The following is a 27,678-nucleotide window of genomic DNA, read 5'->3' on the forward strand; positions in this document are numbered from 1 at the left end:
AACTGATTGACATCTTTCTGACCGGCGCATACAGCGCGTCACGAGTTGCCGAACGTTGATGCGCAGGGGCCGTATAGAGCCGACTTGCAGTCCGGCTTCTTTCGGCAACTCGTGACGCACTGTATGCGACGGTCGGAAGGATATCAATTAGGAATGCCCAGTCCCGTAGATTACATACCCGGAAGCGGCGGTGAAAATACGGTATGTACGGCAATAAAAAAAAAAAAAAAAAAGCCGATTGTCATTCTGACAACTCAGCTGAATGTAATGTTAAAAAAAAAAATTTGGGGTGAACCCCCGCTTTAATCACATTCAGGAAAATTGAAAGGGCAGAACATCAGGAAGCGGGCTTCGCTGGAATGTAGCTGGCACGTCCATAAACCGCTGTACAGCTCCACCATTCTTTTCCACCCATTTATTTAAAGTGTAGCGTTTAGATGACTTACTTCCACGCCTAGGGTGATTCCTACAAGACATCATCAAATAAATAAATAAATAAAAAAATCAATTGGAGCCTGAACAACTCATATACCACCATGGTCAGTTCAATTTGAAATTGTATTCCGAGAACATAAAGTCCTTAAAAGTAGAACTTTTTTTTATACACTCTGAAATTGCACATTTAACCACTTGCCGATAGCCCGCTGTCATTATACGTCAGCTGTTTGAAGAATATCGTTGCTATGGCAGCAGCTAAAGTGAAAAATTATTAGTATAATACCGCACTAGACCATTAAAAATAAGACAGCAGCTAACACGACAGACAATTTGCAATAATGATGATAAAAGTAAACGTGCAGAGCTGCACTTTTACTTTTATGGCAGCAGCTAGCTGCCATAACCCCGGTATCCCCTTCCTCAGCGGGCGGTCGAATTTCAGATAACGCATTTTGACTGACAATTGCGCGGTCATACAACACTGTACCCAAATATTTTTATCATTTTTTCCCACAAATAGAGCTTTCTTTTGGTGGTATTTGATCAACTCTGTGGTTTTTATTTTTTGCGCTATAAAACAAACAAACAAAAAAACTGAATTTTTGTTATAATAATATACAATTTTTTTAGGCCGATACGTATTCTTCGACATATTTTTGGTAATTGATTGATTTGCACAAAAGTTATAGTGCCTTCAAAATAGGGGATAGATTTATGATATTTTTATTTTTTACTAGTAATGGCGGCGATCTGCGATTGACACGCCGGCACAGTTTTTCCCCGCTGAGCACCCTTGGCAGCACGTGCAGGGAATGTAAATAGCAGGACATCCACCCAGCACTTAAGAGCCACGCTGTGGACGCCTTTCGTCTACAGCGTGGGTCTCAAGTCGATAAAGAACAGGTGTAAAATATATATTTTTTTTAAAAACACGCCCCATCCCACCGAGCTTGTGCGCAGAAGCGAACGCATATGTGAGTGGGCGCAATTTTGAAGCGTGACATGTTGGGCATCAATTTACTCGGCGTAACATTATCTTTTACAATATGAAAAAAAATTGGGCTAACTTGACTGTTGTCTTATTTTTTTTTATTAAAAAAGTGTATTCTCCAAAAACTGTGCTTGCAAGACTGCTGCGCAAATACAGTGTGACGGAAAGTATTGCAACGACCGCCATTTTATTCTCTATGGTGTTAGGGAAATAAAAAATTATATATATATATATATATATATATATATATATATATATATATATATATATATATATATATATATATATATATATATATATATATATATATATATATATATATATGTACACACCATCAGACCAAAATCCCTGCGGACAGAGAACGCGGTGACGTAGAAGACAACGACGTTCTCCAACACGGAAGTACAATGCTTCCACGCATGCGTCGAATCAATTCGACGCATGCGCGGGATTTCGGGCCGCTGGTTATACGTCATAACCAGCGGACATGTCTCCAGCGGACAAGTTTCTTAGCATGCTAAGAAACTTTTGTCCGCTGGAAACCTGTCCGCTAGGCCGGAAAACTGTCCGCTAGGCCCTACACACGGTTGGACATGTCCGCGGAAACTGGTCCGCGGACCAGTTTCAGCGGGCATGTTCGGTCGTGTGTACGAGGCCTCAAACTGCAAACAGGACTTCTTATGGCTTTCTCTAAATAATGGCTTTGTGACTGCCACTCTTCCATAAGGGCCAGATTTGAGGAGGCCACGACTAACAGTTGTCCTGTGGACAGATTCTCCCACCTGAGTTGTGGATCTCTGCAGCCCCTCCAGAGTTATCATGGGCCTCTTGACTGCTTCTGATTAATTCTCTCCTTGCCTGTCAGTTTAGGTGGACGGCCATGTCTTGGTGGGTTTGCAGTTCTGTAATACTTTTTCCATTTTCGGATGATGGATTGAACAGTGCTCCATGAGATGTTCAAAGCTTGTGATATTTTATTTTTAAAATAACATAATCCTGCTTTAAACCTCTCCACAACTTTATGCCTGACCTGTCTGGTGTGTTCCTTGGCCTTCATGATGCCGTTTCGTCATTAAAGGTTCTCTAAGAAGCCTCTGAGGGCTTAACAGAACAGCTGTATTTATACGGAGATTAAATTACACACAGATGGACTCTATTCACTAATTAGGTGACTTCTAAAGGCAATTGGTTTCACTACATTTTAGTTAGGTGTATCAGAGTAAGCTCAGGTTCACACTGGGTACGATTTGAGATGCGATTTCACATGTCAAATCGCATCTCAAATTGGCGGCATTTGCCGGGAATGACACCGTACTAATCAGTGCGGCGCTGCACCGATTTGAAAAAGTAGTTCCTGTACTACTTTTTTGTGATTTCGGCCCGTGATTTACATTGACATCTGTGCAGAAACCTGCACAGATGTCTCTTAAATCGTGGCCGAAATTGGGACTGCCAGCGGGAGTGAAAAAGTAAATACCCGTTTAAGGACTACAATGGTGCACAACTTCAAGTGTGCATTTACACTTTTTAATGTACAGTCAGCAAAACGAAGATGGAACATATTCTTCATACCTTCTAGAAAAATTGGAGGGATCCTGCCAGTCCTGATTCTGTTTGCTGATTCTGTTCAATAATGACGCCAGCTCATGAAAGGGATCTGTCAATACCAGCAAAAAAAAAAAAAAAAGAGATTATCTCTAAAACAGGTATAAATTTATAAAACTGCAAGGAATTCTGGAGTTAGGCTTAAAAAAAAATTAAACCTAGAATTGGTTTAAATCTAGACCATTAAAAGCCCGACTTCCAATTTGTGTGAATAATAATAAAGTATTCTGAGAGACAAAGAGGTACAGCAAAGAACAATACAATATAATAATAATAATAATAATAATAATAATAATAACTGCTTGCCGACTGCCCACCGTCATATTACGGCGGCAAGTCGGCTCCCCTGCGCGAGAGCACGTAGCTTTACGTCGGCTCTCGCGCAGGCCGCCGGAGGCGCGCGACCCCCGTGCCCGGCGGGCGCGATCGCCGCTGGGCACCCGCGATTGCTAGTTTCAGAGCGGGGACCGGGAGCTGTGTGTGGGGGGGGGGGGGGGGGGGGGGGGGGTAATGCTGATCTTCTGTTCATACAATGTATTAACAGAAGATCAGTCATTTCCCCTAGTGAGGCCACCTCCCCTACAGTTAGAACACACCCAGAGAACATACTAAACCCCTTCCCTGCCCCCTAGTGTTAACCCCTTCACTGCCAGTGGCATTTTTATAGTAATCCAATGCATTTTTATAGCACTGATCGCTATAAAAATGCCAATGGTCCCAAAAATGTGTCAAAAGTGTCCGCCATAACCTTGCAGTACCGAAAAAAAAACGCTGATCGCCGCCATTACTAGTAAAAATAAAAAAAAAATAAAAAAAAAAAGCCATAAAAATACCCCCTATTTTGTAAACGCTATAACATTTTGGCAAACCAATCAAACGCTTATTGCGATTTTTCTTTACGAAAAATATGTAGAAGAATACGTATCGGCCTAAACTGAGGAAAACAAATATGTTTTTTTATATATTTTTGGGGGATATTTATTTTAGCAAAAAGTAAAAAATATTCATTTTTTTTCAAAATAAATTGTCGCTCTATTTTTGTTTATAGCGCAAAAACTAAAAACCGCAGAGGTGATCAAATACCACCAAAAGAAAGCTCTATTTGTGGGAAAAAAAGGATGCCAATTTTGTTTGGGAGCCACGTCGCACGACCGTGCAATTGTCAGTTATCAGACCGTCTCAGGGTGTGTAGCTCAGCCACAATACCTGTATATAATATAGCTGATAACCAGTGGGGGGGGGGGGGGGGGGCTGCTGGATCTCTCTCGAATCTCACTCTCTATCTCTACACACATATATAGACATACATATCTTTAATATAGCTGTGTCCATATACACGTGTATATATAGTGTATATAGCTGTGTCCAGTAACACCCCCCTGGTTATCAGACCGTCTCAGGGTGGCAGCTCAGCCACTATACCTGTATATAATATAGCTGATAACCAGTGGCGGGGGGGGGGGGGGGGGGGGGGGGGGTAGTGTGTAAAACTACGCTGTTCACGTCGTTCAGGAAGTAATTTCAGCACTAGAGGCCAAAACCCACACAAAGATGGCCGCCTCAGTAAAAAGGAGCTTGAGCTCCAAGAAAATGCCCGCCGCTGTGCATATCTGCGTCACAGCGCGGCTACAAGAAAATGACCTCCAGCCGTTTCTATATAATAGCAGTGCGGCCAGAAGAAAAAAATGGCGCAGTTTTAAATGAAAAAAAAAAAAAGGGGGGGGGGGCAAAGGCGGACGAGAAGGCCGAGATGCAGTGGCCCCCTAGCGGAAGCCCCCCCCCACACACAGAGAGCGGACTCAGACACCCCCGCAGCCCCCAGCCAGGACACAACAAAAAAAAATGGTACCCTCGGTCAGTAACAGCAGGCCCATGCATGGGAAGGAGGGAGAGGAAAGGGAGGACAGAGAACCCCCTAATCGACACCCCCTAGGATAGCCCAGCTGATCCATCCTGCCAGACAGGAGGAAAAGTACTTATCCGTCCCTGCGAGGACTGCTGGCACGTTCCTGCCAGACCCACTTCCAAGCAGTACGGAGTAGCTGTCGGCCACGGCTCGCTGTGACTCCGACAGCAGTAGCCCGGTCATATGCGAGCCCCGGAGCGTTAGCTCACCGGCCTTCCCTGGAGCAAAACAGGGCATGTTGTGGCTGACCCAGCGCGTTGCCAAGGCCTGCTCACGCTCGATGGCTGGACTGGGGAGACTACCAGGATCTATATTATCCAGCCTGTCACCTAGCCGGCAGTTGATAGAAGATCTCAGGATCAAAAAATAAAAAAATTCTGTAGAACCATGGGCCCAAAGGGAGCCAGGTCCTTCTCTACTAGGCAGAAAAAAAACTGAGCTGCTCACTGCAGTGAGAGGGGTTATGACCAGAGGGAAAGCCCCCTGTTCAGCTTTGCTAAAGATTACATGTTTTAACCATTAACATGTCTGCCTAGTCCTCTCCTGATAGACGGAACATAACCCTACAGTCAAGAATATAAGGACACGGTGTCCGTCCATGGACAAAAGAGAAAAATGGTTTCTATCGCCTTACCAAATCTAAAATAAAGAAACATTTTCACCGAAGTCTACCGTTACCTTCAGCAAGTACAAATGTTTAAAACTATTAGCCTTTATTTTCTCTTAAAATGTAACTATATATTCACTGGATAGTTTTCTTACCTTCTAAATTTTTTGCTCCCTCCGGACCCTCGAAATGCATTAAAACCTGTTTACAGTAATTATCTTGATCACGTGCCAGATCACAATTAGAAAAATTAAATGACCTGAAATACATAAATTAGAAAATATAAATCATTAGAAAATGTAGGAATTAACTGAATAGTAAATTTTTCATGCCTCAGCTTTCAGTCTTTTGAAGCAGTACTTTGTAACCACTTTCCATCTGCGTGTATGGTCTACTGCAAGGGTGGATGGGTATTGTTGGTATCTTATGCCCATAAGATGACCCAGGCTTAAAAAAATATTTATGTTGTACAGTAAGTTTCCAGCTCTGTGGTTGTGAACCTTTGTTCCTGTGAACATATGCATGTATATCTCAGCTACTCCTCTTGATCCAGCTGCAGGTTGCGTTTCATTATATTATATTATATTCTTGACTGTAGGGTTATGTTCGCAAAGATTTATTTTTTAAGAAAAAGCTTAGGATTTCAAGATGTGGCTTTCGCATGCCCAATACAGTTCGCAAGGCAAAAGATTAAGAAAAATGTACCAAAATTGTTGAATAATATACATGCCTTTCCTCTGTGGCGCCTAGGTGAGAGTGGAATTCTGGCAAAATCCTGCGGAATGTAGAATATCCCAAGTTATGCAGAGAAGATGCTCCCAGCAATGTGCTGCAGCATCTTCTCATGAGACTTGGTATATTGAACATTTCTTAGGATTTGTCATGGTGATGACGACAATACTCCCTGCACTACGGAAGCAAGGGGGGGGGGTGTCTTTTTTGTATACCTTTACACACCGTTTCAGTGAGGGGGAAGAGAATGTTTAAAAAGCAGACATTTGATGCCTTGCAAGGTCTGCTTCAAAAGAAAGCCGCACAAGGTTAAATGCAATGCATTATAAAAAGTTCAAAAATCTTACATGGGGTGATCCATGGAAAAAAAAAAAAATACAGTTTTTTTTTTTTTTTTTTTATATACGATTGTTTTTTTGGGGTCCTGTACGCAGCTAGACTGACAAAGTCACACATGTGGTATCCCCGTACTCAGGAGAAGCATCAGAATGTATTTAGGGGTGTAATTCCACATATACCCATGGCATGTTTTAGCAATATATCATTTACAAAAACTTATAAATAAAATTGTATTTTCCCAAAACTTGGGGCAAAATTTAAAATATTCCATGGACTCAACATGCCTCTCAGCAAATAGTTTGGGGTGTCTACTTTCCAAAATGGGTCATGGTCCCAGTACTCAGGAGAAGCAGCAGAATGTATTTTGGGGTGTAATGCCACATACAGTCAGGTCCGTAAATATTGGGACATCAACACAATTCTAATCTTTTTGGCTCTATAAACCACAACAATGGATTTGAAATAAAACAAACGATGTGCTTGAACTACAGACGTTCAGCTTTAATTTGAGGGCATTTACATCCAAATCAGGTGAACGGTGTAGGAATTACAACAGTTTGTATATGTGTCTCCCACTTTTTAAGGGACCAAAAGTAAATGGGACAATTGGCTGCTCAGCTGTCCCATGGCCAGGTGTGCGTTATTCCCTCATCTCATTTACAAGGAGCAAATAAAAAAGGTCCAGAGTTCAATTCAAGTGTGCCATTTGCATTTGGAATCTGTTGCCGTCAACTCTCAATATGAGATCCAAAGAGCTGTCACTATTAGTGAAGCAAGCCATCATTAGGCAGAAAAAAACAAAACAAACCCATCAGAGATATAGCAAAAACATTAGGTGTGGCCAAATTTAACTGTTTGGAACTTCCTTAAAAGGAAAGAACGCACCGGTGAGCACAGCAACACCAAAAGACCCAAAAGACCACGGAAAACAATTGTGGTGGATGACCAAATAATTCTTTCCCTGGTGAAGAAAACACCCTTTACAACAGTTGGCCAGATCAAGAACACTCTCCAGGAGGTAGGTGTATGTGTGTCAAAGTCAACAATCAAGAGAAGACTTCATCAGTGAATACAGAGGGTTTACCACAAGATGCAAACCATTGGTGAGCCTAAAAAAAAAAAATAGGATTTTTTGTACTCACCGTAAAATCCTTTTCTGAGTCCATGGACGGACACAGCTCCTTAAATCTTGACAAGTGGGTTATGTTCCCTGTTTACAGGAGAGGACTAGGCAGAAACATGTTAAATACATGTTACATTAACAGAGTTGAACAGCCCCGCTCAGGGGGGCGGTCCCTCCAGACATAACCCTCCTCACTGCAGCATGCAGCCTCAGTTCGTAACAAGCAGTACAAACCTAAAAAGGAGGGGTGGGAGCGGTGTCTATCCATGGACTCAGAGAAAAGGATTTTACGGTGAGTACAAAAAATCCTATTTTCTCTTATCATCCATGGACGGGCACAGCTCCTTAAATCTTGACAAGTGGGACATCCCCAAGCAGTGTCAAAAACGAGGGGTGGGAAATACATCGGTAAAACCATTTTTAATTTCACCCCAAAACAAGCAGAGCTCAACGGAGGAGGTGCAACCTTAAACAGCCGCCGGCAAAAACTAGCGGCCGAAAAAAGCATCAGAAGATGCACTCACAGCAACCATGTAAATTCTGGCAAAAGCGTGAATGGACGAGCAAGTCGCCGCCTCGCACACCTGTGAGACCGGCGCATTATGGTCGGGAAAAAAACAAAAACAAAAACAACCCAGGAAGCACCAATTGCCCTGGTCGAAGGTGCTGTGACCAGAAAGGGGGGCCCGCCCCCTAAGAGCATAGGCCTGTTTGACAGCCTGCCTGATCCATCGAGAAATGGTGGTCGACGAGACCGCCAGGCCTTTTTGTGGACCAGACACCAACACCAAAGACAGTCAGAACTCCAAAACGGAGCCGTAGCAGGCTGGTACAACCGCAAAGCACGTACCACGCCTAAAAGTATGAAAGGCAACCTCAGTGGGATGCGCCAGCCGAGGACAGAATGATGGAAGACAACGTCCTTATTGTGGCGAAAGGCCAAAACCACCTTCGGAAGAAGGAAAGGTCGCGGGCGCACCACCTAATCCTTATGGTGGATCAAGCATGGCGGCTTGCAAGACAAGACCGCCAACTCAGAAACCCCTCTAATAGAGGTAAAGCCCACTAAAGGGGCCACCTTCTGAGATAACGTCAAGAGAAAGTCTCTCTGAAGTTTCCAAAAGGAAGGTTCCTGAAGAACCAAGAGCACTAGAGTCAAAACTCATGGGGGAAGAGATGGGCCAAGAGGGGAAAGTATATGACAAAACCCCTTTACACAAAAAAGGGACCCGCCAGGGAACGGGCCGCAAAAAGGCCACTGAAAGAACACCGCCAAGGCTGAAATCTGCCCCCAAATGGTGCTTTAAGCAATTTTCAGATCCACTCCAAGCTGTAAAAACAGCAGGACCCTGGACACCGAGTACGTCCGTGGACGTCACTCCATCCCTCTGTACCAAGAGATGTAGGCCTACCAGGTGCGACGGTAGATCCTCGGACGAAGACTACCGTGCCCTCAGCATTGTTGAGATGACCGCGTCGGACAGACCCCGGTCACTTAAAGTCTATCTGGAGTGATTAGAATCACCGGGCTCTCCTCAGCCTCCACTCTGTGGAGCAGCCGAGGAAGCGACTACAATGGAGGAACGGCAAAAAAAATCGCTGATACAGACCCCACAGGGCCACCAACGCGACTTACGCATCTGTACCAGATCACTAGACCTGGCCACAAACTTCGAAACCCTTGCGGTGGAGACGAGCGGCCAGGAGATCCATGCCCTGTGAGGCTCACCTCCTGCAAGGGAGCCAAAACACCCCAAGCACAAAGACCAGTAGCCCTGGTCCAGCATCCTGCGTCTCCAGTAGTCCGCCTGATGGTAGGCTGTGGCGTTGTCCGGCTGAAAACAGATCGAACGACCTTGCAACCTCCTCAACCACGAGGAGAAGCCCAAAATAGTAAGACAATGAATGGTAGACAGCACCTGGTATTCCCAGGCGGTCTCCCACTCAGGCAAAACGCTGAATTTAAAACAGTAAAAAGGCTCTAAGGCTTTTAAAAGTGTAAACAAGAAAAATACAACACAGAAAACCCCACAAAAAAACTCAGGCCAGACACAGTCCCCTCAGGAAGGCCCCCTTTTATTGGATATTTCAAACTTTAACAAATAAAAAACTGAAAAATTGGGCGTGGAAAATTATTCAGCCCCTTTACTTTCAGTGCAGCAAACTCTCTCCAGAAGTTCAGTGAGGATCTCTGAATGATCCAATGTTGACCTAAATGACTAATCATGATAAATAGAAGCCACCTGTGTGGAGGTCCGTTTTAAAGCGCAGAGAGCATCATGAAATACAAGGAACACACCAGGCAGGTCCGAGATACTGTTGTGGAGAAGTTTAAAGCCGGATTTGGATACAAAAAGATTTCCCAAGCTTTAAACATCCCAAGGAGCACTGTGCAAGCGATAATATTGAAATGGGAGTATCAGACCACTGCAAATCTACGAAGACCTGGCCGTCCCTCTAAACTTTCAGCTCATACAAGGAGAAGACTGATCAGAGATGCAGCCAAGAGGCCCATGATCACTCTGGATGAACTGCAGAGATCTACAGCTGAGGTGGGAGACTCTGTCCATAGGACAAAAATCAGTCGTATACTGCACAAATCTGGCCTTTATGGAAGAGTGGCAAGAAGAAAGCCATTTCTTAAAGATATCCATAAAAAGTGTCGTTTAAAGTTTGCCACAAGCCACCTGGGAGACACACCAAACATGTGGAAGAAGGTGCTCTGGTCAGATGAAACCAAAAATCGAGCTTTTTGGCAACAATGCAAAACAGCTCATCACCCTGAACATACCATCCCCACTGTCAAACATGGTGGTGGCAGCATCATGGTTTGGGCCTGCTTTTCTTCAGCAGGGACAGGGAAGATGGTTAAAATTGATGGGAAGATGGATGGAGCCAAATACAGGACCATTCTGGAAGAAAACCTGATGGAGTCTGCAAAAGACCTGAGACTGGGACGGAGATTTGTCTTCCAACAAGACAATGATCCAAAACATAAAGCAAAATCTACAATGGAATGGTTCACAAATAATTTTGCACGCCCAATTTTTCAGTTTTTTATTTGTTAAAAAAGTTCGAAATATCCAATAAATTTCGTTCCACTTTATGATCGTGTCCCACTTGTTGATTCTTCTTAAAAAAAAAAAAATTACAGTTTGATATCTTTATGTTTGAAGCCTGAAATGTGGCAAAAGGTCACAAAGTTCAAGTGGGCCGAATACTTTCGCAAGGCACTGTGTGTGTGTATAAATTTTCTGTTTCTTTATGATTTTCTATATACAAATAGTTAACTCAATTGGAGGCCTAGCCATGCCTACAGATTGAACCCGATAGGGGTAGGTTGGTACAGGCTACCAAGTACTGTACTGTTATAAGAACAATCTTATGAACCAAGGTAACTCGGTTGGTTACTAAGGATTAATGTGACAATTTTAATCTGTACTGTTAAGTAAATGCTTTCAATAAAAATCCAATGTTAAAAAAAAACAAAAAAAAAAACAACACAACTAAAAGGGAAAATGCCCCAAGAACAAGCAGGAACTGAAGACAGTTGCAGTAGAGGCCTGGCAGAGCATCACCAGGGATGAAACCCAGCGTCTGGTGAGCTCTATGCGTTCCAGACTTCAGGCTGTAATTGACTGCAAAGGATTTGCAACCAAGTATTAAAAAGTGAAAGTTTGATTGATGATTGTTAATCTGTTCCATTACTTTGTGTCCTTTAAAAAGTGGGAGGCACATATAAAAACTGTTGTAATTCCTACACCGTTCACCTGATTTGAATGTAAATACCCTCAAAGCTGAAAGTCTGCAGTTAAAGCACATCTTGTTTCATTTCAAATGCATCGTGGTGGTGTACAGAGCCAAAAATAATAATTCAATTGTGTCGATGTCCCAATATTTATGGACCCGACTATAGATTGCTCACACATGCCATGAATATACAATTTCAGTGACAACTTTGAAAAATGACAAAACAAATAAATTTGCACAATCACAAAAAAATAAAATAAATCAATGGGCTCAACATGCCTCTCGGCAATTTCCTTTGGGTGTCTACTTTCCAAAATTGGGTAATTTGGGGGGGGGGGGGGGGGTTTGTACTGCCCTGCCATTTTAGCACCTCAAGAAATGAGATAGGCATTCAAACTAAAAGCTGTGTAAATGCATCATAGTTTGTAGATGCGATAACGTAATAGTCAGCCAGAACAGCTTACTGAGGAGAAACAGGAAGTGAGAAATTCAGACAAAGAAAACAAAGAAAAAAACATTTAGAAGGGAAATCGAAGGAAAAGGTAAGTAAACCAACAATGCACTAACTTAAAGCAACCCATTTAGAAAATAAAAAACAAACCTTTACAAATCCTTTAATCTTGGACTACAGTCCAAATCGTTTCTGTTACCTCAGAGACTTTTCCCAGTGATGAAGCAAGACAAATGGCAGATTTATTCCAAAGGTTTTCTGACCTTCTAGACAAGGGACTAGCACAAACTAGGGACTAGCCAAAATCACTGGGGACCTGAAAGCTGACTTTCAAAATTTGTGATCAAGAATTGATTAATCTGAACACAAACTGGAGGAAACGATCGCCTAATCAAATCAAAATATGAAACATATACATACAGTGCAAGAACAACTGGATTTTGCCATCGCTAGAATTGATGACCTTGAGAACAGATCTCGCAGGTACAACAACAGAATTAGGAGGCTCCCTGAAACAGTTCTAGACGTATCATCGGCAGTCCAGGAACTATTCAGAACCATACTAACATATACATATGTAGATAGAGATATATATATATATATATATATATATATATATATATATATATATATCTCAAGGGCGCTCCGGATATCAGGACCTAGCAAATAAAGTCTGCTCTGGAAGGAGTAGAAATCTTCATATACTTCAGGCCGCACTCGGAGAGACAAAGCGATCTCTAATAATAAACAGATAAAAGAAAAAAAGGCGCCTCTAAGTGCAGAATAAGAACTTTTTAATATCCCCAAGAGGATTAAAAACACTTGTAAGATAAGTATAAGAAGGAGCATGTAATAAGTGTATCCAGATGATGTTCCGATGACAGGAAGGTCCCAGTATGTATAACTTCCAGTATAGAATCAAGGAAAAGCTGCAGGCTCTAGGAACACAGTAACGCCTTCTGGGTCAGTGTAGAGTACGAATCCCGGAAATTACGTCAGCGGAAGGGGGGCGACAACCAGCTTCAGCCAATGACCTTGGTCATTGGCTGAAGAAGGAATCAATTAGTAGTTCCGAAGTGCGTCCCATTCTGATGACTCACTTCCTGCTTGCGTTCCATGTTGGTTGTCGTCCCCCTTCCACTGATGTCATTTCCGGGATTTGTACTCTACACTGACCCAGACGGCGTTACTGTGTTCCTAGAGCCTGCAGCGTCCACCGGCTGCTTTTCCTGGATTCTATACTGGAAGTTATACATACTGGGACCTTCCTGTCATCGGAACATCATCTGGATACACTTATTACACGCTCCTTCTCATCCTTTACCTTGTAAGTGTTTTTAATCCTTGGGGGATATTAAAAAGTTCTTATTCTGCACTTAGAGGCGCCTTTTTTTCTTTTTATCTATTCAGAACCATACTGCCTAATAGATTTCAAAATCGCTTGGAATTAGATAGGGCCCATAGAGCCCTGGGACACCCTAGGAAAGACGGCAAACAGAGACATCATTGCCAAACCACACTATTTTTCAGTAAAGGAAGAGGTTATGAAAAAGGCTAGGTCTTCCCCTCAAGTGATATACCAAGGCCACCCAATCCAACTATTTGTGGATCTCTCCCCCTATAATATTCAGCACAGGAGGGCACTAAAACCATTATTATTATTGGTCCGAACACAGAAAGAAATCAAATACAGATGGGCCTTTTCTTTTGCAATCAAATTTTCTGACAAAGGGAGATCCTATTCCTTCTCAAGCCTTATGGAAGGCGAACAACTACTGCTACAACTAAAGTTCATCTCCCAGGAAGCGGACATAAACACCTACCCAGCCAATACCGGTTTGACTAAAAGACCCACTCCGACAAGCCCACAATCCCTCTTGTGGAAAAAAGGAAAGACTAAGAAAATCAAGGACAATGGTCCCACATCAACAAGGACTCTCATTTTTTTGTCATGTTCCTCTTTTGGATTTAGAATCCAAACACAGACCCATCTGTAATCATTGATGGGGATTGTCTTTTTTTTTGTCCTAGTATCTCCCTCCCCCGTATTTTTAATAAGGGGCCAGGCAGAGTAGATTTGATTATCCGGAGGGCTGGGCATTGAATATATTGTCGTGCTGTTCATAATAGTTCATTTTTGTTAAGGGGGTCCTATACAAGGGTGGTCCACATGTGCCTCCACCTATCCCTTGGACACCAGTAGGTCTCTGGGGGTTAGGTTTTCTAAACCTTAGGGTTGGACATTTTATTTATTGTAGGGCTTTGGGGGGCGGAGGGTGTCTCCCCTCCCAAACCCTGGTACTACATGTGTTCGGAGACTTCTCTAAAATGTTTCTCTTCTTTCCTCTCTCCTATTCCCTACGTGCCTAACATTTCCATTTATTGCAGAATTTCAAATTTCCAGAGTAATGTTGGACATCTTATACCTTACTTGCCTGTTGAAGGAAGTCCCTGACATTTCAGACAGAAGGCTACTTGGAGTGAGTTGGGATGTTTTCAATGGGTGTGTCCCTTTTGATCTCCATGGCTGACACCACACAGACCAACCTTAAAATAGCCTCCCATAATGTCCAGGGTTTAAACTCTCCAATCAAAAAGGAGGAAAAATTTTTGATTATTACAAATCTTTCAAAATAGATGTACTCCTACTCCAGGAGACACATTTTCCTATATGGTATAGTCCCATATATATTCACCCACATTTCCCCCCAATTTCATCTGGCATGTGCAGAAAATAAAACCAAAGGGGGTTGCCATCATTTTCTCAAAATATTGCAAATTTGAGATGGCCTTTGAATACATCGACCCGGAGGGAAGAATCCTTTTAGTGAAAGGCACTATAGGACACCTATATTCCCTGGTATCCTACTATACCCCTAATAGGGGTCAAGTTGCCTTTTTTAAAACCCATGATGAACACACTTAACCCTATGCTAGCAGGCACGATCATATTTGGGGGAGACTTAAATACAGCATTTGATCAGACTTTAGACAAATTCAAACCCCCCAGATCTCAATTGACTCGTCCAACCAATGAAAGCCTCAAAATTGCCAAAATATTAGTGGTCCATAATCTTGCCGACACCTGGAGGGAACTGAATCTCTCAAAACTTGATTTCACACACTTCTCATACCCACACAATGCATATGCCAGAATAGATCACATTTTATTTTCCGTTAATAACAATGGAGAAACCTTTACCGAAACGTTATGGGCTGCACACAAGGCCTATATTAGGGGCAAAATTATTCAGATCTCTACACAAATTAAAACGAAACGTAGAGATATCAGCGCGTTTAATAAAAAAAAAAAAAAAAAGGAAGGAGTACACAACTTTGTGAGTCAGCCACAAACAAGACCCCTCCAAGGTACCCATTGCTCTATTAGACGAGGCCAACCTAGATCTCAACTTAATCCTGACTACACAAGCAGAGAAGGCAATCCGCTGGAGCGGTAAAACATTTTATTAACAAGCAAACAAAATAGGGTCTCTACTTGCTGCAAAATTATGCCCCCCCCCCCCAGTCAGGGTTAAAACTATACCTAAAATCTGAATATCAGGTCAGCCCCAAACAGCCAAAAGTTCTGGACGCCTTTCAAGACTTCTACTCTAAACTATACAGCTCTCCCACCCAAACTATCAATAAGTATTTGGATGGCCTTTCCATACCAACCCTTGAAACCACACAAACACTTACTTGAAACCAACTTCACAGTGGAGGAGGTTCTAGAGGTCATTAAAGACCAAGACAGGGACGGCACCGGGCCCCGATGGCCTATCCATTCACTATTATAAGACCTTTGCAGAAACCTTATCTCCACATTTGACCAAATTTAATGCCAAAACACCTTGGATACCCAGCTCAACACAGCTTACATCACAATCATCCCAAAACCAGATAAAAATCCTGAAGAAAATTAGTAACTATCGCTCAATTTCCCTCATAAAAAATGATGTAAAGATTACAACTAACTTCAACTTATTTTAGCTTTGGACCTCCAGAAGGCCTTGGACAGTATCTTGGTCATTGTAATGGAATGACCCCCAGAGACTTTTGAAGGACTCCTGTGCCAGCGTCACTAATAACTCTTGGGTCTAGGTTCACCTGTGCCCCTTTTGGGCATAGGGTGACTGAGAAATATTAAAGTGTCACTAAAGGAAAATGTTTTTTTAGCTGAAATGACTGTTTACAGGGCATAGAGACATAATAGTTAACTGATTCCTTTTAAAAATGACTAAAAATAGATAAAAAAACAATCATATAATGTGCCTGCAGTGTAGTTTCGTTTTTGCTGTTGTTTGCTGGTTCTCTGATGTACAGAGAGCCACTAGAGGGCAGTCAGCCAATAGAGAGCAGTGATACTTTGTCTAAAACTCCTCAGCACCAATCCAGTTTAGTTTTACACACAGTAATCACACCTCCTTGATTAGTGACCACCGTGAGAAATCTCCCAGTACTGTGGTTATCAGGAAACAGGCAACCAGGAAGTGTCCAGAACAGAGAGTATTTACAGCAACATGAAAGCAAAAACGAGCAATGAGCACATGAAACCAGGACTGCAGTAAGGTAAAGGAAGCTATTTAGCTAAAAAAAAAAAATCCTTTAGTGACCCTTTAATTATAAAATACATGAGATGTGACTGATAACTGATAATTCATATTGCAGGATATCTTGAGATATTCAAGTGGTTATTCTGACCCACACCAGTTCAGTGGAGTGTTTTCATTCAATGTGAGGACACATGCCTTTGAGGTGTTAATTGGGTCTGCTCCAAGACCTTTCACTATGTATGCTAATAACACGGTTTGTGTGAAGATGCTATTGATGATAGGTGTGTTGTGAGTTAGTCTAAAAAGGTCAGAGGTCTTCTTTCAGGGGTAGGGAATTAGCATGTCAATTATGTTTAGTAAAGGAATGTGTTTGTGTGAAAAGTCTATTGATGATACTATGGGATAGGAATAACAGGTGAGGGGAACTTGTCAAGCTGTAGTAATTAACCCCTCTAAATGCAGAGACGGGACGTCTAGGGGATGACTAATTAATCAACTTCTCTGAATGTCATTCTCTAAAAGAATGTGATTGAGGCCCCCCATTGTGTGATGTGTGGGTGGAGAGTTCATTTGTTCCTTTGATTACTGTAAACATGCCTGTACTGTATATAAGAGAGCTGAGATACCATTAAAGTTCGTTCATACATTTTGACTCAGAACACAGAGCGTATGTCTCGTCTCTCTGAGGGAATTCTTATGGATCGTGTCTGTTGGATTGTGGAGTGTCAGATGAGCTGTCGTGGTTGATGGAATGGGAATATCATAAACGGTGGTGACCGGTACAGTGGTGGCACAGCAGTGGGATGTTTCCATCGCCAGAAGAACAGCTACAAGGACACAGGACAATGGAGACACAGTATGAACATCTGAAGCTCTCTTCCCTCATGGACTTACTGGAGAGCCGGGGCAGACCGGCCAGCAACTGTAAGAAAAGGGACATTATTGCAGAACTTGTCAAAATGGATAGAGCTGAAAGGCCCGGCGTAACAGACAGGACACCCGAGGAAGAAAGTTTTGATCGGGCTGTTAAACGTGGACTGGCACAGTATGGTCCTAATCCTCCACCGGAGATCATAGACCTGGTTATAGCGGCTGTGGATGCCACTTGGCTACATCAAAGAGGTGCTGCAGCAGCAGAAGTCACAGCAGCACCAACAGAAGAGAGGAGAGGTGCAGATACCAGTCTCCATGGAAGAGCAATTCAGAAGGAGGTTACAAGAGATGCGGATACAGCACAGAGGACCAGTATCAGAGGAGGCCCTGCTGGGATGGTCGGATGTGATTCGTTGCCAACTCTGGAAGGAAGCGCTAGCTCTTGAGCAGCAACGCCAGGGGAAGGTCCTCCCCTCCATCCATGTAAGGTACTGGCCGCAGTATGACACACAAATGCCATTATTGGGGGGGGGGAACAACCGAAGCAGGAGTGGACAGCCGAGTTAAGCAGACTGATCCGGGCAGAAATGCGGTTGGACGAGAGCTACAGAGCCCTCCAGTGGTATGTAGCCCAAGAGTGCCCATGGTCAGCGGATGACAGCCCCACGGAAGGCTTTGAATATGATGGCCTGGGACTATTGTATTGGAGGATGTCCAGTGATCCAGACTTCGGGGATGATAGGGAGTGGCGCTTGGAGGACATAAAGGAGCACAGAGGAGGAAAAATTGAATGTCTTGGAAGGCCACTGGTTGCAGGAAGATTTGGAGTTTCTGGCCATTCAGGAATGAGAGCTGGAGATCGCCTACAGACAGCTGCTAGACGACTCTGCTCAGCAGCAGGGTGGGGCTCCCGTTGCCTGGGACTATGAGGAGATTTCAGATGACAACTCTGAAATCCTAGCTGATGAATCGGCAGTGGAAAATATGGAGATTGCCATCCCTAAAGCCGAAGCGGATGGTGTGGAGTTCCAGGGAGCCGGGGCAGTTGGCCCCTCTCTCCAGCAACAAGCTGAGGTGGTAAAGCTTTTACTCCCAGCCGAATCACTGGCAGCAGGGCAGGATGCTACTGCCCGCTGCACACAACTACAGCTTGAGCCGATATCGGGGGATGGGACTGTGGTCTCCCCTCACAGCAACCCAGCAGAAGAGCTGGCAACAGAGCAGAGTGCCACAAGCCTCTGTTCTCAACTAAAGGAAGAGGGAGTTCCTGGGGTAGTGGATGGGACTTCAGTCTTCACTGACACAACCCCAGAAAATGGTGCGGCACTGAGACAGGAGAATGTCGGCTTTGCAAGCACCGGGGGATTTTCACCTACCACCAGTGGATGGGACTTCAGTCTCCACTGGTATACCCCAGGGATGGGGGGCAGTTGGCCCAGATCCCCAACAGCATGATGGACTGAGCCCAGTCACTCTGTCTTCTCTCCAGTGGCTGAAAGGACTCCAGGGAGAAGGGCAAGTCCAGGCCTTTCCCCAGCGGCAGGCATGTTCTCTGAGAGAGGCAGAGGTTGGCTGGGTGAGCAATGCTCTGTTTGGAGCAATTTATTTGGGGTACGGTATGGATACCAGCATTGGAGGACTGGAACTACTGACTAACTTCGGAGTTAACCCCTTTTGGGGTTCCCTCCTGTGTCAGTCTCCCACCGAAAGTCGAGAGATGTAACGGAATGACCCATGACACCCAGAGACTTTTGAAGGATGAGGGATACTCCTGTGCCAGCGTCACTAATAACTCTTGGGTCTAGGTTAACCCTGTGCCCCTTTTGGGCATAGGGTGACAGAAATATTAATTACATGAGATGTGACTGATAATTCATATTGCAGGATATCTTGAGATATTCAAGTGGTTATTCTGACCCACACCAGGTCAATGGAGTGTTTTCATTCAATGCGAGGACACATGCCTTTGAGGTGTTAATTGGGTCTGCTCCAAGACCTTTCATTATGTATGCTAATAACACTGTTTGTGTGAAGATGCTATTGATGATAGATATGTGTTGTGAGTTAGCAGTCTAAAAGGTCAGATGTCTTCTTTCAGGGGTAGGGAATTAGCATGTCATTTATGTTTACACCTGGGGAACCTCTGGATTAGGGCTGCAACGAACGATTATTTTCATTATCGATTAGTTGGCCGATTATTGTTTCGATTAATCGGTTAATAACCTTAGAAAAAAAAGAAATTTGCGGCGATTTGCACACGTGGACACAGTAGATTTCCTGAAATCAAAGCCTTGCAGGTGTAGTTGCAGTCCATGCGACAGTCTTGTGCTAGAAGGGGTTGGGAAAATGGTGCCAATTTTAGAAGTGCCCTGGCTCCATGGCAGTGACATAATGTTGAAGTGTTGCAGCCCCCACTTCGCAATTGTCCACTTTACATCAGTACGCCCACTCCACGGCAGAGACACAGCACTTAAAGTTTCACAGCCCGCTCTCAGATATATCCACTCTGCATCGGGCGCCAGCACTCAGCGCAAGACAAAAGCGCAAGCCCTAAGCACTTACCACAGTCTTCTATTCTGTGCAGAATAACAGGGACTAGTCCCATCCTGGTTTCTCCCTTTTACGAAGGGCATGCCCCAAAGGCGCCACTGCAGGCAAACCACGGCCCTGGACCTGTAGAGCACCCTAGAGCTAACTCTACATGATGCACCACATGCCAAGATGACCGCACATGCAGGATCCAGTGCCTGAAGCAACCTTACAGGACATCCGGCTACACTGCCACGAGAGCCAGTCAAGGAGTCAACCAATCTGTAAAGCTGCCAAAAGGAGAGCCACAGTGGACATTTTTGCTAGTCTGAACAGGCATTTCATATAAAGAAGGATAACATGCATATTAAAAAAAAAAAAAGGTTTTCAGTGAAAACAAGTATGGACTACTGTTAAAGTTCAAGCAGATATTTAACACTGAAAATTAGGATTTCTAAAAGGACTTCCCCTTACTTCTGTGTTTCTGGGCCTATTAACATCCCCACTATCCAGCACTCAATTGACTATTAACAGTAGTCTCATTAGAGACTGCTAGCAGTTGGATAGAGCTGAAAGTCAAAGTCAAGACCCTAGTAACAATGCTCTCAGTCACAGCTTTAACCACTTCCCGACCGCCGCATGTAGATATACGTCGGCAGAATGGCACGGACAGGCACATCAAAGTACCTGTACGTGCCTGCCTAGACGTGGGTCGGGGGTCCGATCGGGACCCCCCCCCCCCCCGCTACATGCAGCGATCGGATTCCCTCGGGGAGCGATCCGGCACGACGGCGCGGCTATTCGTTTATAGCCGCTCCGTCGCGATCGCTCCCCGGAGCTGAAGAACGGGGAGAGCCGTATGTAAACACGGCTTCCCTGTGCTTCACTATGGTGCTGCATCGATCGAGTGATCCCTTTTATAGGGAGACTCGATCGATGACGTCAGTCCTACAGCCACACCCCCCTACAGTTGTAAACACACACTAGGTAAACACTAAATCCTACAGCGCCCCCTGTGGTTAACTCCCAAACCGCAACTGTCATTTTCACAATAAACAATGCAATTTAAATGCATTTTTTGCTGTGAAAATTACAATGGTCCCAAAAATGTCCGCCATAATGTCGCAGTCACGAAAAAAAAAAAAAAAAAAAAAAAAAAAAAAAAAAAACGCTGATCCCTGCCAATAATAAAAATGCAATAAAACCAAATCGATAAACGCTTATTGCGATTTTTTTTTTAAGCAAAAATAGGTAGAAGAATACGTATCGGCCTAAACTGAGAATTTTTTTTTTATATATATGTTTTTAGGGGATATTTATTATAGCAAAAAGTAAAAAATATTGCACATTTTTCAAAAATGTCGCTCTATTTTTGTTTATAGCGCAAAAAATAAAAACCGTGATCAAATACCACCAAAAGAAAGCTCTATTTGTGGGGAAAAAAGGACGCCAATTTTGTTTGGGAGCCACGTCGCACGACCGCGCAATTGTCTGTTAAAGCGACGCAGTGCCGAATTGTAAAAACCCCTTGGGTCATGTAGCAGCATATTGGTCCGGTCCTTAAAGCGGTTGTAAACCGCATAAACTTTTTTTTTTTCCCCCCAAACCTGCAATGCAAAAGGCATAATAGGCTAGTATGCATCGCATACTAGCCTATTATGAAATACTTACCTCGGAACGAGGTGTGTACCACTTACCTGGTCCACGCCGAGCAGGATGTCATCTTGCTCCGGCGTGTCTTCCGGGTATCGCCGCTCCAGCGCTGTGATTGGCTGGAGCGGCGATGACGTCACTCCCACGCGTGCGCGCGGGAGATTTAAAATCGGCAGGGTCCGGCGATGCCGGTCCTTCAGCCGTGGAGTCCCCCCTGCGCATGCGCCGCCCGCATTGCGGGGGTAATATCTCCTAAACCGTGCAGGTTTAGGAGATATTATCCTTACCTACAGGTAAGCCATGTTGTAGGCTTACCTGTAGGTAAAAGTCCAAATAGTGGGTTTACAACCACTTTAAGTGGTTAAAAGACAAGTTCACCTACCATAAGATGTCACGCCTATATTCAGGGTGCAACATGTTACGATTGGGCCGACCCCCACACCCCAATGATCTGACAGCTAGTAGGGATCTCCTCCCCCCCCGTCACAATTTTAATAGAAATGGGGCCCAGCACGCACCCATGTCACTTCCGGTTTGTGGCGCTTCGGACCGATGGAATGCACGCTGAACTGCTTGTTTGTGTTGTTGCAATGCAAATTCAGCAACTGTATTCCTTGCACTTGTTTTTATCTTTGATTTTTAATACACTTTGGAAACTTTTACTTCACTATGAGTGTCCGTCTCTTCTATCCAAACGAGGATACCCCATGGTCTTGAGACGCTACAAAGAAGGCGACCATCCAGGAGCTGGCAGTTACATACATCGCCACCTACCCGCAGCAGGAGCACAAGATCTGAATATGCAAGGAACTGCTATAGGAAGGAGGAAGACAGTTCCAGCCTAGCCCCCACTTTATGCGGTTTACCCCTGCCGGGATATAAGGATCCGGTGAGTTGGGAACTAAAGGGGAGCACGAATGTCACTTTAAGCTGTTTGCACAGGATTTGATATTTCTGCACATGTCACTTTGGATTAGTTGTACCTATTAATACTACAGACGGGGCTTAATCATCAGTTTTTGGAATTGATTTGCACATGAGATTTTTCTCCTTGGTCAACTTATTTTTATACATTTTTCAACGTATTATGCACTTTTGAACATAAGAGTGAGGTTTAAGTTACCATATATGCATAGTGCCACAATATTCGTTCTATGGTTGGCAAATCATTTGTCCAATTAGTACGCATGAAGGGGTAGATAAAAAAAAAAATGAAATTACTCCTTGATGCATATACAAGGACTCAGTACTACACTTCTATATAGGCATGTTTGCAGTTTTCACCTGGCGGGACGGCCCAACAAGGTTATTTCAATTAATTTTTCTCTGTGCTTAAATCACCACAGGGGTTAGATATCGTCACAGATTTTTACATCACACTAGTTATTTTCTATTGTGGTTTAACTAGCACTTGCAAGCTGTTAGTCAACACCGGAGGTCATTCTCTAAGTGACAGGCAGCGCCCCTGTATTCATACACAATTTTTCTGTTTGGTGCTTCACTAGTGGAGGCAGCAGCCTAGCCCACCTAAGTGTGGTTATCCATCTATTATAAGTGCAATGCTTTAGAGGCCCCAGAAAATATAAATAATAAGTACACATTTTTTTACCTGCAAAAATATGTGCATTTATTATTTTTTGTTAAAAAGGTGAATTTATCATCATTTAAGTTTTAAAATGATAATGTCGTTCATGTCAAATAAAGATCTAGCAACTTTTTCAGCAAAGATGCATACTGAGAACTAATAAGGACAAGTGGTTTATCAAGACACATCAATGATAAAGACTGGAAAAAGTCAGATACCTGCGTGCTGGTTTTGGCAATGGTGTAACTGCAACACATGACCTTTGTTTGACAGTTGTAGAGGAATTTGTGATCTGTATAGACGTAAAAAATGAAATATACATCACTGAACTGAATGACAAGCTGTCATCCCTGTATACAATACCCATTTTTTAATTTACACCACAGTGTAACGTGATATATTATGTACTTTTACTTAGAGTAACTCCACTTAGGTTGAGAAAAAAACAATCCCCTCTGGATGATCCATGAACTTTGCAAAGATTTTAACAAACTTTGTTGCAGATTCCTACCTTTAGTTGCTCTGAAGAAATAGTTGTTTGGTTGTGTCAATGTGCAAAGTGAATCTGAATCAGAGCGATTTTCATTATCAAGCCACTGATGCACTTGCAAGGTTCTAATAAATGAAAATTCCAGCAACTGAATGTTGGGAGTTATGCTAGCCATACACATATAGATTTTTGTTCCAGAATTTTCATATAAAGAACGTCTGTTTGATTTTCTCATCAGTGACAGGAAAATTAAAAAGGAGCAGAATAGAAAACGTTTCTCGATCAATTTAGAAAATACATTCATTTTAAAATCGAAAGTCAAAAGCAATTAAAAAAAGTTTCTAAACGGCATTCATCGAATGTACAAAGAACTTTCATATGAATATCTGTACGAATATTCTCGTCTGAAAATCTGTACATGAATGGCCAGCACAACTCATCCAAAACTGAATTTGTGTTGCAAAGGCTGCCTAAAAATCTAACTTGCATCTTAGTGCAAGAAAATCAGCAACCCAATTCTTGCTATATTGTTTTTCCACAAAAATGCAGTTACCCTTAAACTACAACCAATTAAATAATTCTTAGAAGTTATGTTTTGATAATTTATTTTTCAAGTTAAATGTTTAAGAAATTATTAAACAAAAGGGTGTTGCATACCGTTTGCTGGCTGCTGGATGTCTGTGCGGCACTTGAAATTTCAGTCTGTTCAGTTAGACCTACAGTGGACTGGGCATCACTTTCTGTAGACGTGCTGGGTTTCACATCTTCAACAGCATCAGTATTTGACTGGGTTTCAGAGATGACCATTGTAGAAGTTGATGGCGACTCAGAATCTTTTGGAGGCTTAGGTACAGTGGAAGGTGGACAATGGACCTTGAGTGCATCTAATAGGTTAAAAGTGGATGGAGAGAGTTGCTGAACAATATCTGCACTATCAGAATCAGCATTATTGGCTGTTTGATTAACAGTGACAGCATTCAAATGCTTGATAGCGCTTGCTGAATCAGATACTGCAGATTTGCCTTGTTCTGTGCACTGTATAGAAGGTTCAGCAGCTGTCTCTTCTTCAGATGACAACCCACTTCTGGGACTGGTTGCTAAGAGATTGTCAATGTCACCATCAAAACACAGCTCAGGGTCATCCTTCCATTCCACTACAACATCCATAGTATACAGAGAGTTGGGTGATTGCACAGGAAGGTTGGCTGAGCCATCACTGGCAAGCTGAGTAAGTGTTTCTGCATTATTTAATATAGGCACTGCTGAAGTACACAATCCATTTGTTTCTTGTACAGAATCAGAAGATTTCACATTGCCAACAATGTTAATTTTCTGTTTTGACACCTGAACCTCTACAGAATGTAGGATTGAATGACAGGGTGATGGAGCCATTGCGGCATAGTTATTTAGGTCTTCCTCCAATAGGGTTGCTTCGGTCAAAATATTAGGACCATCTAACTGACTACATTGTAAAGCACACAATTTTTCTTTATCTTCTGATTCTGGAGTAAGAATACATGTAGCATTGCATTTATCCAATCCAGAAGTTTCACATGCAAAGCAGGAGTCATCTTCAAGTAAGGAGTCAATCTCATCCACTGTCAAATATAATGGAGAGTCATCTTCATTATCTGAAGGTTCCAGCAAAGAATCATCCCACTCATCGCTGAAGTCAGCATTTAGCTCCAGTGTATGAGATGCGGTACTTACATGACTCTGTCTGACACCTTTACATTTGGAGGTAGGAGAGCGCCACGAAGGGAAGGATGCAGACTGCGGTGTACTGCAACGAAAGACAACACTGCGAAGTTTCTTAGAGCAAGGGGTTACAGCTGTAACTTCTCGTTTTCGCTTCAAACCAGTTGCTTGATCGTTGACAATACTGATCTTTATATCTTCCATCGTTCTAGGAACGGGCTCTTCCCGAGTTGATGGGTATAGCACAACTTGTTTCTCAGAGATCACTGTGCCTACAGTCAAATCACTGCTTTCATTGGTACTTTTCTTAGGTCTTTCTGCACCTGAAATTCTGCAAAAGCAAGTTAATTAAAAGCACTGCTCTACGATACTTATAGCTAAACATTTTTTTTGTAACTAAATCAGGGTTCTCTAATCCACTGCCTGCAGACCATATCCAGCTTGCTACAGAATTGCATCTAGTCCCAGCTAGGGTCATGCTGTCGGTTGTTAGGACAGTGTGCATTCCAGAAGGGTCAGGACCCACCCTCTTTCACTTTTGTTCTGAATCATATCATGCCGAATGCCAAAATATACAAGTAAAACAATTAATTTAAATTATAAAAATTACATTTGTCATCCTGTGTTTCAGTACAAGTGGCCTTTGTATTGAAAAGTTTGGGGAGCCCTTCTCTTAATAACCAATGTCACATAATTACCTATATAAAAAAGACAGTATTTGCTAAGCTATGGTAAATCATGCAATTACCATCATGAACTCTATGACACCAGTACTCATGCTGTTCATAATTTTGCACAGACTAAGTGGCACCTATACACAGTGGCATTTTTATAATCTCATTTTTCCTGCTAATACTGCCACTTGAATCTCTGCAATTGATTATTCTACCAACCTTGTGGGTCTCTGGTGCAGAAATTAAATGCAGCATCCTTTAGGATTATAGCTGTCAGTATAATGAATGCATTTTTACTGATACACTTTTATGATGGTTGCAAGCTACTAAAAAGTCAGCACAAATACTTACACTGCACAACAAAAATATCCTACACTGTGAACTCCATGCAGGATTCCTTTTAGTTCCTGGACTTGCAACTCCGCTTTTGCTAAAAAAATAAATAAAAAATTGATATATTAGATAGATAATAAAAGTTGCAGCAAGAGCCATTTTAAGATTTAATATTAAAGCAAACCTGATCTGGCTTAAAACATAGCCCAGGTTGCAATACTGCTTAGGCCCCATGCATGCACTGGGGTCTTTTAGCCGAAATGCGTCCAGCCCTGCTGCAGGCAGTCTGTCAGAATCTATAGTAGGCTACTGCTGAAAATGGCTGAACCCTGCACCAAGAGGTACCACCCGTTTAGGGCCCTCCTCTATTCAGGGACTAGGTTCTGGAAAGCAGCAGACCTGGGAGGAATGGACTGCAGCTGTATGGCTCTGTATGCAAGGGGCCTTGAGTGTAGGAAATTCAGATGATAAGCTCTTTGAGAACAGGGACTGATGTAAATCTACAGTGCTGCATACATTGTAAATTTTCTATAAAATGCCTATAATAAACTAAGTTAATGTAATTAATTGTATTTAACCACTTGCCTACCAGGCACTTACACCCCCTTCCTGCCCAAGCCATTTTTCAGCCTTCAGCGCTGTCACACTTTGAATGACAATTGTGCGGTCATGTGACACTGTACCCAAACAAATTTTTTATAATTTTCTTCACACAGATAGAGCTTTCTTTTGGTGGTATTTAATTACTGCTGTTTTTTTTTTTTTTTTTAAATAAAAAAAAAAAAAAGTTTTTGTTTGTCAGTAAATTTTGTAACCAAGTAATTTTTCGCCTTCACTGATGTGCGCTGATGAGGCGGCACTGATAGGCTGAACTGGTGGGCATTGATGAGGTGGCACATATAGGCACTAATATGCCGCACTTATGGGCACCGATATGTGGCACTGATAGGCGGCACAGCTAGGCGGTACTGATGGGCATTGCTCAACAGCAGTGATGGGCAGCACTGATAGCCAGCACTGACTGGCATTGCTAATGGGCCCCGATTGGTGGCACTGGTGGGCACGGATTGGCGAAACTAAATTGCTTTACTGTAATCAGGGCACTGATGAGCAGTGCCCCGATTACATTCCTAAATGTCCCCCTGTGAGGAGATGCCGCTGATCGGCTCTCCTCGCCACACACTCTGTCAGTGTGAGGCGAGGAGAGCAGTTACCGGCGGCTCCCACGCGCATGTGCGAGAGAGACGTCATCGCGGCTCCGGCCAATCACAGCGCCAGAGCCGCGATACCTGGGAGTAACTCCGGGACAACATGACGGCGGCCGGAGGGGGGGGGGGACCAGGCACTT

General features: G+C 43.1%; 1 protein-coding gene across 1 annotated transcript in view; it reads right to left on the reverse strand.

Annotated features, from left to right (window-relative positions):
• Positions 1 to 240: 240 nt before the first annotated feature.
• Positions 241 to 27,678, reverse strand: part of LOC120928279 (S100P-binding protein-like) — a 51,848-nt gene continuing 24,410 nt past the window's right edge. Inside the window, exons 3-8 of the mRNA XM_040339379.1 lie at positions 26,349 to 26,427; positions 24,283 to 25,654; positions 23,354 to 23,427; positions 5,703 to 5,806; positions 3,002 to 3,086; positions 241 to 466 (exon numbers count right to left, since the gene is read on the reverse strand). Coding sequence (XP_040195313.1) covers positions 313 to 466; positions 3,002 to 3,086; positions 5,703 to 5,806; positions 23,354 to 23,427; positions 24,283 to 25,654; positions 26,349 to 26,427 — 1,868 coding nt within the window. The 3' untranslated portion in view covers positions 241 to 312. The remainder of the gene's footprint in view (positions 467 to 3,001; positions 3,087 to 5,702; positions 5,807 to 23,353; positions 23,428 to 24,282; positions 25,655 to 26,348; positions 26,428 to 27,678) is intronic.

Source organism: Rana temporaria, chromosome 2, assembly GCF_905171775.1.
Source record: "Rana temporaria chromosome 2, aRanTem1.1, whole genome shotgun sequence".
NCBI classification, from domain to species: domain Eukaryota; kingdom Metazoa; phylum Chordata; class Amphibia; order Anura; family Ranidae; genus Rana; species Rana temporaria.